The sequence below is a fragment of the Hydractinia symbiolongicarpus genome, chromosome 8 (genome assembly GCF_029227915.1).
Source record: "Hydractinia symbiolongicarpus strain clone_291-10 chromosome 8, HSymV2.1, whole genome shotgun sequence".
NCBI classification, from domain to species: Eukaryota; Metazoa; Cnidaria; class Hydrozoa; order Anthoathecata; family Hydractiniidae; genus Hydractinia; species Hydractinia symbiolongicarpus.
The window spans coordinates 10,059,337-10,078,641 of NC_079882.1; the positions used below are offsets into that span (position 1 = coordinate 10,059,337).

At 33.4% G+C, this 19,305-nt stretch overlaps 2 protein-coding genes across 2 annotated transcripts; one reads left to right on the forward strand and one right to left on the reverse strand.

Annotated features, from left to right (window-relative positions):
• Positions 1 to 101: 101 nt before the first annotated feature.
• LOC130654677 (testin-like) lies at positions 102 to 11,626 on the reverse strand. The gene is made up of 9 exons (XM_057457294.1): positions 11,330 to 11,626; positions 4,935 to 5,023; positions 4,629 to 4,806; positions 3,509 to 3,710; positions 3,040 to 3,287; positions 2,690 to 2,959; positions 2,209 to 2,469; positions 1,998 to 2,106; positions 102 to 1,428 (listed from the first exon to the last, which is right to left on the reverse strand). Exons 1-9 carry the CDS (start codon positions 11,390 to 11,392, stop codon positions 1,193 to 1,195), a joined length of 1,656 nt encoding a protein of 551 aa, XP_057313277.1. The 5' UTR covers positions 11,393 to 11,626; the 3' UTR covers positions 102 to 1,192.
• A 46-nt stretch (positions 11,627 to 11,672) lies between these two features.
• Positions 11,673 to 12,966, forward strand: LOC130654683 (DNA repair protein XRCC2-like). Its single transcript, XM_057457299.1, has 2 exons — positions 11,673 to 11,770; positions 11,957 to 12,966. The coding sequence occupies exons 1-2, from the start codon at positions 11,744 to 11,746 to the stop codon at positions 12,746 to 12,748; spliced, it is 819 nt and encodes a 272-aa protein (XP_057313282.1). The 5' UTR covers positions 11,673 to 11,743; the 3' UTR covers positions 12,749 to 12,966.
• Positions 12,967 to 19,305: the final 6,339 nt, after the last annotated feature.

A 19,305-nucleotide genomic window follows, 5' to 3' on the forward strand; every position in this document is an offset into this window, starting at 1 on the left:
AAAAAACAATCCATCGATGCTTGACACACGCAAGATTTCACATTTAGTAGTGTGTTAGTTCGGCTTTGATAATTAAATTTGGAATTAATACTAAAATCAAGTGTTTGTAAGTCTTTTTACTCATATTGTTAATACAGGTTACGTACAAATTTATTAAACATCACCAATGCAAATTATGTGTCAAAGATTATACATAGAGACGAAACAAATTTCTCACATTGCAATTTTTAACGCATTTCTTTTAACGGACCAAAAAATAATTAGCTTTTCAAAATTTGAGTTACAAGGGTAGCTAAGAACCTAGACAGTTTTTGTTTGAAACCGCTCGGTAGCTCAATGTCTTGTTTCCGATCATGGCACTTTTATTAATAGTAAATTCTCAGAAGTTACGGCGTACTATAGAGGGATGGATTTTGACCGATGTTTACGATAGATCTACGTATTCCGCTGTGTAAGCGTTACTAAAGCTTAACAATATCACACAGTTTTGGAAAAATAATGTTATATAAAAACGCATGCAATTAATAAAATATAAAAATAAAATATTTTAAAATTAACACCTGGTAAAAAATAAACTTGCCGTTGGAGTTAGATTTAAAGTTAGAAATATTCAAGCGTAAAAAAAAAAAACAGTTAAAGTCACCCAGAAAATTCAAAGAAAAGCAAAAATAATAGTGCTAGAAAAATATAGTTCTAAATGTACCTTAATCCCTTTCTTTTATAACGCTTCCTTTATTATTACCAAGTCCTCTACTTTTCAGTACTTTCGCAACCGTTAGTTTTTGCGCAGATATATAGAAACATTTGATGAAATATTCTTACTTAGACAATAGAGCTCGCACAGTAAAACACGCTAATGTTTTTACCACATGGGCGCATTATTTAAACTAATATTAATAATTAAAACACGCAAAAAAGTTTTTTGGAAAATCTTTTCGATTTCGCGCCTTTTTGTGTAAAAAAGGTTTATTTTGCACGCATTCGCTTCAAAAAAAAGTTGGAAAAATTACAGGAAATAAGGCAACATCATATATGCGTTCGTGCTAAGAAGTTATAAAGTCGTGTAAATAAATAAGAATAAATTAGTAAAAAACATATGAAAACACACAAAATGTAAGCGAAATTTTTGCGACAAACAATTTCAAAAATTATATCCTAGAAATCACAAATTATTCAGCCATGGTTCACGCATTTATTTACATTCTAAGCAGTAACGACTTCCATCTCTCACAACAAACTTTGCACCAGCAAGCATCGCCTTGCAGTTGGTACAACTAAAGCATTTACTGTGCCAGTATTTTCGATCGTAATCGATAAATTTCGTGTTTCCCTCGATGGGCTCGTAACATGCCGCACATCTCTTGGCATGATTTGATAAATAGCATTCTTCGCAAAACGGTTTCTCTTCGTTCTTGTAAAACTGAATACCTACAGAAAAAATCAATTAAGTACAGGTTAAAAATTTTAAAGTTACAGCAAAACTTCATTACAGCGGACACCTCTCTACAACAGACACTTTTATAAGAAACGAATTAAAATACGGTCAAACTCTCATAACAAAAAAATAATTTACATTTCCCCTAGAACTGATCTCTCTATAGCGGACACACCCAACAATGTGTCATATAAAATTATTCTTGTCAGAAGTATGTCTATACTTTACTTAAGACAATAATGTAAATAAACTTGTCTCCTGAAGTCATAGTAAAATCTTAAAGTTCTTTTGTGAAGCCTTCAATCTGTTTTCCGTTTTTGAATGAAATATACCACATTTACAATATGTTGTCCTTAGGCTCTTTCTTCTCCCAAAACCAAACCCTGAAGACAATTTGCGGTTGATTTCTCTTTATCTCAACCTCAACACTCCCAAGCAGGTTTTAAAGCCATAAAAGCCAGGTTGGGAAGATCCACTAAGTAGCGGATACCTTTTCTAGGTCCCGATAGTATCCACTATAGATAGGTTCTACTGCATAAAACGGAAAAAATCTGCAACATACCGCCAAGCTCCTTTTCGCAATTCGTACAAAGAAAACACTCAGTGTGAAAAGCATTCCCTTCAAACTTAACTGTTGAACCTCTGATCAGGTTGTCGCATTTAGAACATGTCTAAAAATGAAAATTGCGTTATAAAAGTACTCCTTATGGATTATTGACTAATTTAACAAATCATAAATTAAAAAAAAAATCGTGAGTGGGTTAAAGGACTACCTTGGCGGCAACTTCGAAACAAGCATTGCAAAGTCTTCTTCCATCGCTTTTCCGAATGAACTTCTGTGATCCAATAGGCTTTTCACATGACGAGCAGAGAAAACATCGCTCGTGGAAATAATCATTCCCCACTCCCACCTTCTTTTCTTCGGAAAAAAATGATTCGTTGCACTTGTGGCAAAACTGTGATTTCTCTGGATCAACCCCTCTACATTTGTGACAGACTGGAATATCATTCACGAACGAAAATGTTTGACTTTCCTGTGGTTAAAAAAAAATTAATAAAACACCAGACGAAATCCAGGAAATTATTGCTCACATTTCCAAAAAACAAAAATCTCTTTAACACATTATTGGCAAAGAAAAAGTAAAAAGTAAAAATTTAACTCCAAATTACTTGTACACAAACATTCTGTACGAATAAATTTTTTAAAAATTACTATGGCAACAAGATAATTAATTAAAAAATTTATGCACTCACTAATGGTTTCTTGCATTGGGAGCATGTCAAACATTCCTTATGGTAATGTCGATTTTTCACAAACATGTCTTTACATTCTGGTGATATAGGCTCCTCACATTTGAAGCATGTATTAGCAATCGATTCATTATAGCAGAGTTGGCAGTATGGATGATTATTGATGATAATATACTTCTTACCAGTCAATTTTTCTTCACATTCAAAACAACAAAAGTGATCCACATGCCAAGTTTGTTCCATTGCTTTAGTATACTCCCCAGTATATATCAGCTAAAAAATAAAAATAACTCACTGAATATTAAGCTTCGATATTTATTATTAAAATTTAAAAGAAAGAAAATTGCTTTTACTTCTTCGCAGGCATGACATCTTGGTTTTATCTTTTCTGCCCAATGTCTTCCACAATACAAGTTATTTTCATGAAGGAAATAAACCAAATCAACCAACTGTGCATCGTCAACACAACAACTAAAACATTGTGGATGCCAGCAGCCATCTGCACCAACCCTTTCAGCAAACACAGCCATTTGACCAGGATTGATCGTATCAGAGCAACCTTTGCATTTGGCAGAAGTTGATAGTGCACCCCTAACTGCACCTGTACAGAGAAAATATGTTGTTAGTCAACATACCAACTTTTTGACGAAGTCCTGAGCTTATGCAATATTAAACTTAAAATCTAAAAAAGCACCCTGCGGTTTCTATTTTTAATATTTCAACAACAACAAAAAAATACATAGACCCGGGTATGGTATAATCAATATATGAACGAATCAAAACTTTATCATTTCAGAAAACATAATAAATAGGATGGCTTACCAACACCAAGAGCTTTTTTAACTCGTTTTTTAGCTAAATCTTCAAACGAAGTTTTTGATGATTCAGTCAAGAAATTAGCAGCTGCACTATGATAATCTTGTAACGGAAGTTGATGCATTAATTGTCTGGCACGGAAGTTTGCACCTTCTGTGTTAACCTTTGGTATATTCTCTTTAGAGAAGTTCCTCATATATAATTGAAGCTTAAATAAAGACAACAGAATAATACTACATCAGAAAGAACTAAATCTGCAATATGAATTATTGCAGGCCTAAACCATTAACTATTACTCGATATTGCCTGGCGCTTGTATGAATAGTGGAGTGTTTTAATTGCCTAAATAAATACCTTATAAATGCCTTATAAAAACTATACTTCCAATTAAATATGATTAATAAAAGTTTGTGTGTAAATCCTGATTAAATGTATAGAAAAGTTTGAAATTACTTTTTGTGTACCAACAACAGAACAACAAGCTTCTCCAATCGGATCAATGGTTTTAAACGATATCATGAATTTCATTGGAAATCCAGTTTAGAGAAAAAAAAACTGTAAATCAAATAGCCAATAGTCTCTTCGTGCAATTCATATTTGCACATTGACAGGAAAAACAATGCTAAACCCTAGAAGTTACACTGATGTAATTTCAACAGAGAATTTTGTTCAGATATTAGGAATCTTGGTTGAATCGTTTTTAATTCTTTTTACAAATTTTTACTCCACCAATTTTAACTCACCAACCATAGCATTATGATGCATTATATTTAGAATGACCACCTGCTATGTTAAAGCAATTACCCAAAAAGTTGTAGGAAAACAAAATAATACTGTTTTTTATCAACAAATAATAAAAAGGCATATCCACTAGGTTTCAAAAGAAGTATAATTTGATACTTCTTTGAAATGCAATGCTACTTTTTACAAGTGCACTTTTTAAATAAACTAAATTTAATTGGAAAGATATAAAAGAAATAAAATAACATCAAAAACAAAGGAAAAAAGTGTCTTCTGTGTTATAATAAAGCGTTGATAAACATTCCAAGGTAACAAATTTGGCTGTGCAAGTGTTATCAAGCAAAGATCTGCTTCAGACAAGGTCTGGAATACCTAAAAAAATTACCTGTGAAGTTCGAAGTCCTCGTGGTACCCAAGTAAATCCTTCAGTCAATGCCTTATCATATTCTGAAAGGAGTGGTGGCAATATTTCCATGACATTCAGTCTATCAAATGGGTGTCCAGCAGTGTTTTGAGGAATATCGTGCTTCCAGAGAGGACATCTGCACTTACTACATCCAGGCCTGCAAATACAGTACAACTTTAATGATATATACACCTTTTTATTAGAACAATTTTAAAAAACCAATGATAAATGGATTGACTAAAAAGTGAGAGCAAAATATAAACAATAGCAAAAGTGAAAATTTACCTCCAGGGATGTTTCAAAAATCCAGTACATTTGACTTTGCATTCCAAGCAGAGTATTCCTTCGAGTTCATCTCCTGCAATGCCAGGAAGCTAAAAAAAATTACAAGGTAAGCTTTAAGTCAGATGGATTGCAGGACTTGAATTCCAATATGAGTATGCAAAACCACACTCATACAGCTATAGCTAGCAGCATAAGGAACTGTAAATTAAAAAAAAAAAATTAACATAGCCTGTAAACCAAGACTTCCGTGTAAAAGTACTCGTGCAGAGTATTGTTTTTCTTGATTATATTTTATCGTTAGATTTTTTAAATTATTTTTTTTAGTGATACACAAAAAAGAATAAAAGGTGTCGAAAAATAAATAGCATAGTACGCACACAATCTTTTAACACACTTTTGAACAACCAATAGTTTAAACAAAAAAAGATCTTTGTTGGCCACTCTTGTTGAGTTGAATTAAATCAACTCCATAAGAATATGTAACAATAGGTATATTTGCACATCAATAAAATTCTTCCCTGAATTTTACATACATAGTGGGATATAATACAAAATCAATATCGATATATACTTCAGCTTTAATAGCATTTTGTTTTGTGGTAAAATACAGAACATTTAAATAACTTATGATAGCTTCTGGATATTTTTGTAACAAAACACATAAGTGTTAAGGTTTGACAAGGATCAAACTTTCAGCTACATTCCAGAAAGTATAAATTAAAAATATTTCAGACAGTTTTTTTTTTAAATATTTTAAAAAAGATTGTTTAAAAGATAAATATACTTGTTTTACTTTAAAAATGTGGCAACCACAACCAAGGAATATTTTTAAATTTTTGCTTTGCGGAGTTCTGTTAGTTGGGTTATATTAGAATTTGTGATTGTATCCAGAATTTTTTAGTGCAGTTTCGTAGTATGGGACAGATTCGTTAAATATAGCTTCATGTGATATATATAGTGGATCTGCTCATTTCCTTTCATGTTGCCGAAAAATGCATGTTCAATATGTTAAATTTTCTGACGTCAACAACACAACTTTAAAGTCAATATCTTATATTAAATTAATGAACCATTACAGTGCATTCAAAACTTTGAGGCCAAATAACTTGGAAACGAGGTGATGACGTCAATGATTTTTCACCGCATAGGTAACTAGGGACCACCTAGGACCAATTTGGGTATTTTCCCAAACCTGGGTCCCAAAATCCGTTTTGGAATGGACGGGTTGATGACGTTATCAAAAAAACCTTCAAACCCTAAATCTCTGCAACCGTTTGTTAAAAGTGCATGATCCTGTACATTTTCTTGATCAGTGTTTCAAGATCTGTACAATGAAGGCAACAGGTATACAAATTTCTAAGAAAAAAATTTGGGTTTAGACGGGCTATTGCTGACGTAAGCAAAATTTTTAAGCCCTTATATCTCATTAACCACTCATCAAAAGCACATGATCATATACATATTCTTGACCAGCGTTTTAACCCCTACACATTACACAGGCCACAAATAAGCTAAATTTCACCAATTTTTTTTTGGTATATGCCATGCCGACATCAACAAAATATCTAAAACAACCTATTTTACCATTGTCCTTATGCCTAAGTGGATTTCTCCACGGGCGTTATCGACTAGTGTTTATATATTAGACTAACATCAATGTGGCCATTCATTTCATTACTAAAACATTATTCCAGAGCTGCCTGTGTATGAGATAGTCAAATTGTAATTTTAATGAATGACTTATATAAAGATTGCTGAACCAAACTAATTATGGCTACCTTATTTCCAAATAATAACTATCATGATATTAACATGATGAAAATTATGCAAATATCTAACAATTTCAAAGAGTTTAATTAATGGAATTCACATAAATTGATTTACAAAAAGCATTTAAATAACGCAAAAAAGACAATCTTCAAAAAGTCTACAATATCAGTCTGCCTTGATCACATTAGTTAAACTGTATCAGGACAATGCTAACATTTTTTGCATGTGATAAACAAAGTATGCATGTGAGCTTTGTATTGTATTTGCTAGAAAAACTTTTTGAACTTTAAAACAGTAGATTAACTAGTACCTTTTTTAACGTCCTGGATATTTACATGACACTTAAATAAGTGGCATTTAATTAACACAAACTTTGAAAATCCACATTAATTTTGTGCCTAATTAATTTGTAATCGCACAAGTAAACGTCCACTTCAAACGTGAATTCCTGATTTTTCGTTGCTGCTACACTAACATTCACGAAAATTAAAGTATAGTAAGTAAATAAGTAATTTATTTTAGATGTTAGAAAAGTACTTGAAACTGCTGCATCAAAAAAATAGACTGCACTTTCAGACCGAACAAAAAAGGTCATTACAATTGAATATGCTTTAATTCAATGTAGTAAACCATTAAATTGATGGTCTTAGGAATTATGCAAGGCTGTCATACAATTGAATATGCTTAAATTCAACCATATTCAATGTAGTAAACCATTAAATTGATGGTCTTAGGAATTCTGCAATGCTGCAATTTTTATACAGATTATGATTGAGGGAAAGTCACAGTTGACGCTTTATTGCTACAAACTTCAAATGCCAAGTTGAAGGGAAGAGCTCTGCAGGCAACTGCTCTTATGAGCAACTTCTTAAAATAGGGATGGCTAAAGACCATGGCCTAGTCTATCAAGAGACCCTAAAGTCTGATCTAATAAAAGACCCTAAAGTCATTGCAGAAGTAATTCAATTACAAAGCCAAAATAAACAATTGAAAACTAAAATTATAATTATAATAATAGCTATTTGTGAACAGAGTAATGGTTTATGCAGTAATAAATGTCCTACTAATAGACAAAAGTGCAAAAAAAAATGAATTGTGAAAATGAACAATTTGTTACAGAACTCTCTGAAACAAGTTACAGAAAGTTATTATTATGCAACTCTACTAATTCACACAATTCTCTAGTACCAATTAAAATCAAATCTTCTTTCAGATCAGCCAAATCTTTCATGTTTATTTCATGGGTCCTATTGCGGGGAGCTACTAATCTCCACATAATTTAAAAAGGATATTTGCCACTCACACTAACATCAGACAATGGACCTCTCCATTGCAGATCTGATATGGAGGAGTATGCAAAAGGAATGGCATTTAAACTTACTCCTGTGAGCTTAGTGGATCTACAGTGCAATAGCTTTGTGAAATATTTTGTCATGCTCATGTGCAAGCTCTAGAACTATCTTAGGTAGAAGCTCCTGCTAAATATGCTGAGCATAAAAATAAAGGCTTAATGGAGCTAAACTGCAAGTTTTGCTCATGTTAATTGTGGTGACAGAATTACAGTTCTTTAGTATTGTGTTTAATATACATTAGGTTTACCTTAGTCATTGAACATGTCATGTAGAGCCTGGCACAGTGGGGGTGGTTTCTACCTATAGACCTAATCTTAAAGATTGCCAGGGTTATTAGTCTCACTTGCCTGTAAAGGAACTGGACCCTACCCAGGTCTTGATTATTAATGGTTACATATAAAAACCCAACATCCCACAGTACCCTCCCTTGTGTCAATGGTCAAATAAAAACCATGAGAGTTTGTCTCGCTGGAGTCCATAATGAGAGCGTTATTATGGTTATAACACAAAACCTTAGGCTTGGAAAGAAAAAAGGGTGGACAGAATAAAAAAAATTTCTCATAAAGTAGAATATGAACACCAGTAATTAGCATGTACCTGACGCTCAGGACATGTTGATGCGCCTGACGCTCAGGGCATCTCTAGTGTAGTCATTATGTGAATAAGAAACATGCGCCTGACGCTCAGGGCATGATGAAGCCCCTGACGCTCAGGGCATCTCTCATACACCTGATGCTCAGGGTATGAGTAAAAACACCAGTAATTAGCATGTGCCTGACGCTCAGGACATGTGGATGCACCTGACGCTCAGGGCATCTCTAGTGTAGACATTATGTGAATAGGAAACATGCGCCTCACGCTCAGGGCATGTTGAAGCCCCTGACGCTCAGGGCATCTCTCATACACCTGACGCTCAGGGTATGGAAGAGAACACCATAATTAGCATGTGCCTGACGCTCAGGACATGTCGATGCATCTGACGCTCAGTGCATCTCATCTGTCTCATGCACCTGATGCTCAGGGCATGAAAACGCCTATAACGCATATCCTGACGCTCAGGTTATGCATTATATATTTGTGCATATGACGAAGCTCGAAGGAGGCACCTTCATTCCTGCATACTGAATGTGTTGTAACTACTCATTCCAACAGAAATACATTGTTTCTATCAATTTGTTTTATTATTCTGGAACACAAAGCAATTAATTTGGCATTGATATTAAAACCAATGTGCATCTGCAACAACTACTAGATTAGGCTGAGCAAACAACCATAAAGAAGGACTCACAGATACCATAAATACAGCTTATCCAAGAACAAGAAAAAGCAGCTGCATAAGGCTTGAATGAAATCAACAATTAAATCAACAATTGAAAGCTGCACCAAAAGTCTTGCATAATACCAGTGACTGAAACAGGAAAAGACTATAACACTTGAACCTGTATATTTTGTTGCTACACACACAAAATAAATAAATAAACAATAGTAGCAAAAATTTTTGTTGTAAAATTTTTTAGGGCTATTAATATGTTAAAGTAAGAAGAAATCTAGTATACTTTTACTGTTACAAACCTTAAAAAGTAATGATATCGACAGATATTTAAAAAACGTTTGATAAGGATTGATTTCAACACCGATGTGACTAAACCAATAGCACTTGACAACTATATCTAAGTTACGACATCGTAATTTGGATAATGCATCATTGGCTTTCTTAAGCACACCTACTTTAAGGCGTGAGTATACAAAAAAGTGAGCAAAAAAGTATACAAAACTTTAATTTGATACATCAATGTATATATTTTTAGAAAGCTTGAATGATTTCCTATATAATGATTTAAAAATTATTAAGAAAAAATAAAGTTTGAAGGTTTGATAGACATGAATAAAAAACGACCCCTCTCCCACAAACGAGATCCCATTTACAAAACTACTAGGTTCTCATGTTTGCTGTTTTCTTTTTTTAGGATCACAAAACATTAATCTAAAAATGATTTTTAATTTTTTTTCTTAACATTTTTTACTTTTGGAGATATTTAGTATTGCATCTTTTTCCCACGATTTTTAACCTCTGATCGTCGGAAAACTTATCATAACTCGCCTTCTACTCAAACTCACGAAATAAAAAAAAATTGTTTTTAGATGAAACATTTCTCTCCAAGCTAGAGGTGCCCTCCACCGCAGAGCCTTTATAGTTTTGTAATAGAGTTTTTAAACATATGAAGTACTATCCTGAAAAATAAACTCTGCGAAAAATAGGTTTAAAGTTTTTTACAGAATTCTTATACTTCTGCATAAATAATTGGTTACTACAGTAACGACTATTAGCTAACAGGTTTTTTTAACATCTTTTTATGCTGCACCTGTTTGCTCACATTCGCAATCACGCACAGTCAAGTATGGGTAAAACAAAAACAAATTGTAGAAACAAAAATCACAAAAAACCTGATGACTTTGAAAAGTATATTCTTAACAAATAGTAAAAAACTGAATTATGACAATTTTTTAAAAAAATTTTTGCACCATTAGAAAGATCAGATTTTTTCCTATCCAATCACTGTAAAAAATTTTTTTAAAAAAAAAATCGATTTGATTCCTATACTCACTCCTTGAGAGTGAGCTGAGTACAGAACCCTGGAGTACCCTATGGTACCATATGGCTGGTATATGGTACCATATGGCTGGTATTCATGGTTGCGAATTGATATTTCCACAAGCCTGTTAGTGAGATAAGATTATAAAAGTAAATATTATTAACAATTGAGAAAATTATTTTTTCCTTTATGTAAGACACACCAGTGTCAGATTGAATTGTATTATACTTTGTTTGTGGGAAATCCTTCAATTTAATCACAAATTGTCTTTTGATTAGCAGACAGACCTTCTTTTTAAGTACTAAAACATTTGTTCTATATTCTACATTACCTCACATCCACATTTCATACATATATAATAATTTTATCTGGAATATATTTTCGCTAACTTGACAGTGGGTTTTCCCATGTGCTATAGCTATGTGGTGCACTCCTGCCTTGATCTATTTTGTTGGGAGAAATTCAAACTTTTCTTCACCAAACATAAGGCATAGTTATACATAATAGATTATGTTTCCAAAAATATTAAAGTGTTGGAGGGTTTAGTTAGCTTATCTACACAGTATATATCACTTGATAATGCTCATCTCTATATGATGGCAGCATGAAAACATGGAAATTATCTTGCTAATTCCCAAAAGTTACATTGTATAGCGAGAAGATAGGCAACATTTCTTACCTCTTTTGTCTTTTCCTGAAGTTTTAAACTGTGAAATTCTAGTTGTTTAAAGTCATCAGCCATTTCAATAAAAATTTAACACCGCCTTCTTGACTTTATCAAAAGAGCAAAAATAAATCGTCGCTTGCTCCGTGTCCTTCGATAAAAATAATCAATAGGGCTGAAATAAATGTTTTGAATAAATCCTTACAACACAAACAAAAGGCAGATTTAGTGCATTCTTTTGTCTCCAAGAGCGACGTTATCAGCTTTTCCTCTATGATAACGCCTCGTGAGAAGTTTTTTGCCGAAAGATTGAAAAATCAAAACAAACCGTTGTGATTTACGGCGGGCGACTTCAGCTCCGCTCTACAAATTACGGATGTAAACGTCTTCGGCTACCGTGATAAGCCTAACCGCGGTAAGTGATCAAAGATGGCCTCCTCAGAGACAGCCGCTCAGGTAAACAAAATTTTATCATTTCCTCTTATTCATTTAGTATTGGGTTAAAAGGGTAGTTCAATCAGATTTTTATTGTTAAAAATTGCGCACAGTATTAAAAAAGAATTCAATCTAACTTCCTCTTTATTACCAATAAATTGCCGTACTCTCTTGTACTTATTCTTGCATACTCTCTTTGCTTTTCAGTTATTTACCCGATTATCTGCTAGACCTCTGTTTCAACACTTAGAAAATCGATTTTTTGATTCTGTAACAGAAAAGGACAAAGACTTGCGTGGAGTTGAAATTTTTGGAGAGGCTTCCTCTGGTAAAACTGAAATGGTATTACATTTAATAATCAATACAATAATTCCAAAGAAATGGAAGCATTTGGAAGTTGGTGGAAGAGGGCTAGGTGTTCTTCTTATTGACCTGGATTGTAAATTCCCTATGATCAGGTTTTTGTGTTTGCTTGAAAAAAAACTAGAGCATTGTATTTCTATATCCAATTCAACTGAACCAGGAACAGGGAATATAATTGTAAAGGAATTTATAGACACTTGCTTACAAAGATTTTTTAAATTGGATTGCTTTTCTACGATAGAACTTATTGTAAGCCTCAAGGCATCAGAAAGATTTCTAGAAGATAACCCTGAAATCTTCCTACTGATTATAGACAATGCATCATCATTTTACTGGTCCGATAATTTAAGCTGTGGTCAGTCAAATCAATATGTTTCTGTTATGATCAAAATTCTTAAAGATATAATTCAAAACTATGGAATGGTTGTGGTTCTGACAAGGTCTTATGAAGAAAAAAGTAAGTATAGTAAACAATCGGCTTGGTGGGAATTATGCAACTACCGATATCATTTACAGAGAGACACTGAATTTTTTAACAACAAGGAAGCTTCGATATGTGTTTGCTCAATGCTTCATCCTACACATTATAAAGTTAAATTCACTTGGACAGAAAATGGATTGAAATTTTTAGCATAGCCTGCTTTACTTTCAGTTGTCACATGATCAATCCTTGTTAAAAGCACGCATATTTCTTGTCCGTGTCAATTGAGTAAAAAATTTGTGGTAGTTATGATGATTCACATTTACGTTTTTTATATCATTTTAATTAAAATTTATTGGGCGTTCAAAGATCAGATTTTTTATCTTTAAATCGAAGAATGCGAAAATAATGTTCAGATATTTAAGGGAAAAGGTGTTTGCGGAAGAAACTTGCAGTTTTGGTAAAAGTTTATTTCTGCAAATAGTAAATTTTAATCATGAGCGCCAAACGTTTTTTCTCCGTGAAATGTGGTAATTAGAAATGGCCTCTGAGAATTTTTCTGCTATAAGACAAAATGCATTGAAACTATTCGAAAATATATGAACAGTTTTTTAGAACTCCAAAAGTTCTAAGTTTGTAGAACTTCGAAAGTTTTTATTACTTTTCGCGAATTTCGTAAATTTTATACATACTGGCGAATATCTTTATGCGCAAAAATCCCTGAAAATTTTTTTTCGTTGTTTATTCGTTAGTTTATCTCGGTAAATTTTATTTTTTGTAGTTGATAAAAATAATAGCCAGCCTCTATGATGAGCAAATTCAAGTAAAGGCTACCGTGAATTGGCCAGAACTATATTAAAATTGCGAAAAAAAAATAGATTTATGAAAATAATACTTTTTAAAAACCTTTAAATAATTCATTCGCGAAAATCCCGACATAACTGATTCGCGAAAATTAATCTTTGCAAAATGCAATTTTTAAACCTCACGAAAATAAATCTTTGCAAAATTAACTTAAGGTAAATTTCTTATAAAGAAATTGCATAGTGGGGCTGGAAATTTGCTTGAGATAGAGAAAAGCTATTGGAAAAGAGATAGTGTACGTTGTAGAGAAGTGTCCGCTGTAAGTAGGTATTAGCGTAGTTGGGATTCTTTCAGTACAATATTTGTGCACAAGATTTGATGCACACAGGAAACGCGCATTAAGTCAAGAATCACACAAAAAAAATCCTTTCTTGTCTCAAACAAAACATGTACGGTGATTAATGAAAGTATAAGTTGACTTTCTCGTAATGTCAACCGCATAATGATCCTGTAAAAACTTTTACAAAGAAGGCATTTTAAATAACTTGTCCAATCTCAACTGTCCATACAGTTTTTACATTGAGACCTAAATTGTTTAATTTTGTATAACTTTAGCTTTTAGGCTCGTTTTAAGTCATTTATTGTGTTGTGTGCGTGGAAGCTAGCAACATTTTGGATTAATTTTCGTGTTTATGACGTAACGAGCATGGCAGGCATAAAAATTTTAGTAGAAACTTACGTTAATCGGACAATTAATAATCAATGAAAAACCTTATAAAGTATCACAACCAGAGAAGAAAACATATAATGCGACGAAAAGGTGTTTGAATAAATGAGCCTAATTTGAAAGAAAATATCCTGACACTTTGTAACGTAAAGGTAAAGACCAGTGTGAGATTTGCTGTTAGAATCGTAACGAGGTAAAGTTTTTATGAAACTGCGCAATATTCGCATCCTTAGACATTACGTGAACAGGTAAGATTTTGTCTATTGCTTGCCAAAAAACCCATTTCATTCATTACAAGCTTTTTTTGCAAGGAAAAGAGACCTCTTAGAGTTGGTTTCCATCTGGCGTTAAATTAATCGTATCGAGTTAATCGTATTGAGTATTTAGCGCGATGCGTTTCCGTTAGAAGTAAAATTAACGCCTTTCCTTTCGTTAATGATATACGTCTAATAACATCGACGAGGACATTTCAAAAAAGATTTTTATGAGGCAAATTGAAAGAAGAAGGCAAAAGCAAAGAAGAAAGTGGTTAAGAAATTAGCTTCGTGATTTTTTTTGGAAAAGGGGGGAATGAAGAATATTACCATCTTCTGAACAGAATTAATTTACAGTTGACTCTCTCTAGTACGAATCCCAAGGCTGATAACTTTTTGTGCCAATAGATTCGGTAAGTAGAAAGTCTCTCGTATTCGAATTTCCAGGTTAAAGGGTGAAAATTCAGATTAGAGAAAGTAATCAGAAATTTTTTAAAAAGTGAGAAAAAAAAAAAATTGTGAAAAATTAGTTTTTTAAATTTTTTTCTTTTCCTAAACTTTGTGATATGTTGCTGAGGGCTTTCCTCAAATCGACTCCAAATTTAGTAACCAGGCTCCGTAATCTTCTAACATTGAAATGGCATTCATGGCATCTTTAAAATTTGGCTTGGTCAATGTTTCAGTTGGTTCCTCGTTGTCGAAATTAGCATCCTTAATATCGCTGTCACCATAACGTCCACTCACTTCGGCAATGATGTCTGCATCAGATGCCATATCGGATACGCTGATGTCGAAGTCAATATCAACTAGCTTGTCTGCCGTTATTCGAAGTGCACAGTGAAGCAACGAGATATAATAAGATTTAATCTCTTTGATTCATTTAAACTCACAACCGAATCATCATCATTGTTTACAATTTTCTCGACAGCCTCTTTGAAAATACCAGATTTTTAGTTCAAAAAAATTCTATCAGGAATGAAACTCACGCTTTGTTGAGCATTGTCATTTCGATTAAGACTGTAAACTTTGTTAGCTCGTTTTTTTCTCTAAGTTAGTAAGTTCTTTACTGCAAGATAACGTGCTTAACTTTAAGCGGTCTGATAACTCCCTTGCTCATAGGCTGCGTTACTGATGTTGTATTTGATAGAAGTAGATAAGTTCAATCCATTCATAGAGATATTATTAATAATATCTCTATGATCCATTTGAGCCCTGTAATTGTTGGATGAGAAAGACAGTTGAACTCATGTAATTCGAATCTCCAAGGGTAATTCAAAATTTGTTCGAATTACATAAGTTTCGAATTATAGGAGTTTGACTTTTTTCGGCCGAATTTCTGTGGGGAAGTGTTAACGGCTTTACGACGCTATTAATTATCAATGTTGTAACATCCTATGGAGTAAAGTGGCGCGTAGTATTTGCAGAATAAGTTGCCATTTTCATGTAAAACAAGCGTTAAAAATTTGTAACTATCAATTTTTCTCTTAATAGTCCATGATTTTGCTCTGTCTCCTATTACTCAATCTTCTATCGTTGATCTTATCGGACATTTGCGACAGCGGAGTATCAAACTTTGGATCGGTCTTAAACAACGTTAGTTTCTTCAGAGTCTCTATTGGGTCTTCAATCTCGTATTGCGACGCTAGCGAAACTGGATCGTCATCAGGACAGTCATCCTTGTCATCATCAGAGCTAGCATCAACATCAACAATATCTACCTCTTTATACCCACTCACTATTTCTGCGACAGACGACGGGCGTGATTCATTGGTCATAAGCTTTATGTCGAAATCCACAAGGGAGTCAGCATCTAAATCTTCAGGGGCCATGTCTGGTCTGACCTTGTGAAGTTGATCTAAATCAAAATTCAGCTCAACCAAAACGTCGCTTCCTTGCTCATCAGCACTTGAAAGGGTCGTCATCATCGTCTTCTGAAATTCCTGATTTTTGAAAGCAGTTTACGATTGTTGTTTTAGATACATCATCCCAAGCTGTCTTGAGCATCATCATGGTTTCTAGGATTGATGCTTTTAGCACCTCTGTCTTCTTGTCTAACCCTCTTATGATCTTTAGAATGACAAGGGATCGGTATTTGGCCTTTAATGATCTAAAAGGAAAAAAAAATGTGAAATTTACCCTATATGAAATTTACATTTTAAAATAAAAGTTTTGTTAGGTAGGTAAACATTCAGGAACATTGATTTAAAAAAACCGTGAGAAAACTAACAAATTTCTTCCGTATGTATTTCATTTAAACTTTGTCACATTCTTATACTCGAATATCTAAATGAAATTGTTACAAAGGACACAGATTTAACTGTATCTTTAGAATCTCTAGATAATTTTTTACTACTTGGATCAAAATTGTGCACGGTATCTACAAGCCTTCTTCGTCTCCCAGATTGACTCTTTTCCCAGTGACAGTAATATTAGGAATGTTTATGTGCTTTGCTCGCAAAAAGTAAAAGAATGTTTTGGCATATCTTGGAATCGATCAGTCCTTCCTTTTTTTGAATGGCCAACAACTTTTTCGTCTTTAGTTACAGCGACAGCATATTTATTGATTTCATTTTCAGGTTCAGGTCAAGTTTTCAAACTTTCCCCCAGCACTGGTGTCCATTCACCCATGTAAGCATGGTGTCTTTTAATCATTGATTCACACTTAAACTCTGTAATGATAACCAATGAAATTTCATAGTTCAAAGAAACCTTTTTCTCACAGACTTCGATACTTGTTGCCGTATCTTTAATATGTACTGGCTGCATGCACTACCTTTGCGCTCATTCACACAACTCTTTTGTAACTTTTGTTTTTTAATAAAAGTGAAGACCTGCATTCATTTTTATTTCATTCGATGTTTCGTAAAAAAGTCTACATTATCGATACCGTAAAAAAAGATTAATAAATTCTATATCATTCGTTCCCAGTCTTTTGGGTGTTGCGTCGCAAATTCGCGTGCGTTTTGCCAATCAATATTTAAGATGGCTAAGTCCTGTTTGACATTAGTTGATCATGTCGTTGGGGGTCTGCCTTTTGACTTTTAAAAAGGTTTCTCTGCGTATCGCGTTGCTTTTCGTGCGGGAGCATTAAAGTTCATTTGCTGGATCTTGCCGAACCATCTTAACCGTCTTTTGCGTATTTTGTCACTCCATTTCTTTGCGTTTGTGTTGTGTTGTTACAGCTTCGTTTAGCAAGTGCGTTATGCAAGACCTGCAAGTGTCAATCAAAACATTCTATTTTTCATACAATGCAACAACTACCCTAGCTATGTACAAGGATATTGAAAAAGCATTGTCAAATCAAATACAAACACAAAAAAACATATGAAAACATACCTGATAACCCTTGTTCCATAGGCTGTGTAAAAAAAGTTGTGTTGGATGGTAAAAATTGCAAAATGATTGCATTTAATCCTGTGACTACTCCATCCATTCATAAATTCTTTTGAGATCGGCATGGACAGGAAAGGTTGTGCACGTTCTTAAAGCATCTCAGTTTGTCAGACTTCTCTATCACGAACATCGGGAGTTTTTCACCAATAGCGTTGGACGCAGCCATACAGTTGGGCGAACTTTGCTATGTTTTCCACCTATGCAACGTTTATTACGAAAATGTAAAGACTTGAAGGGTAGTGCTTGGTATAACAGACCAAAATCATCCACGTTAAAGATTTCCTTCAAATCATACCTGACAAGTATAGTTGGGAGGGTTGTTTCTTCTCATGGCGCTGTCATCTCTTTGATGACTTCTCCGATTCGCCAGATACCTCTTGAAAGTGTCCAGGTTGCGTGGGAACATTGTATTCCTTAGCTACATGTTTCTTCAAGCGCCCCTTTTTTCCCGATCCTTTAAAGCATTGTACTTTATTTTCAAAGTCACCCCATTGTTTTTCCTTTTAAATGCCATTGTTGGAAATGATGTAAAATATCAACAGACAAACAAAAACACTCAAAAAGCTTTTTCAAAACATTTTGTTTTAATGAAACGTTCGATTGTTGAAAAATTCAAATTTTGTGAAGGTCACTATGTTACAAATTAGAGCTTCGTGTGAAGAGACTTGTTAGAAGTAATTTTCTGATTGGAATATATTCTTTGATTGATTTGAATACAAAAAATACTAGGTGTTATTTTTTTCCATATTTGGGTGTGGCCCTGGCTGACATCATCACTTTTCTGGTCAGTAAAATATCAAAGTTGGAATTTTATTTTTTTTTCTTTTGTGATTGATAGATAATATAAAAACAAGTAAAAAATGTCAAACAAACCATATTTAAAAAATCAACTGTTTATGAAATATTAAACGTTTTAATTTATAGAACTCAGGGGGTAAAATTGCTGATATTTACACCAAAAAATCAGTGAAAAACATTTTTTGCGTTAGAGATGAGCTATGTATTGCTTGTTAGTAGCGATACTTCTAAAAGAAAGTAAAAATGCCCATTTAAATTAATACTTGTCGTTTTAAAGTAATGTTATATACTCATTACTGAAGTTATTTCCACCCCTGTTGAGTAGAAAAAATTTTATCTTAAAGCTTTTTGGGTTATTTAAGTCCAACGATGTATATAAATTAGACCAATCTGTTGGTGAGCCTGGATACAAAGGCAAGTTTTGGCATGTTGTTCTACTACCAATAGTGTAACAAGAGAATTATATGCAGCCCAAGTTGGAGTTTCGGCACTGCACAATGTTGAGCTTCATAGTTACTGTAAATCTGGCTTAAAGGAATGAATTCAAACCGGAAAAATATGTTTTCGAAGCTTTAAGTCGATTTTTTCTAATATATGCTTTTTTCAAATGCTGCGGTCAATAAATTTTTGTCACTTTCACCGATTTATCTGAAATTTCCAGGGAATGTTTATCCATATAAAAGACAGGTACTGATTTATTTTGGGTATGTGATGATTTTTCATTTGTGAGTTATGGGCCTAATTGTTTTTACATTTACGCAATTTTTTCCCCTGAAAACTCAAATGCGGATAAATA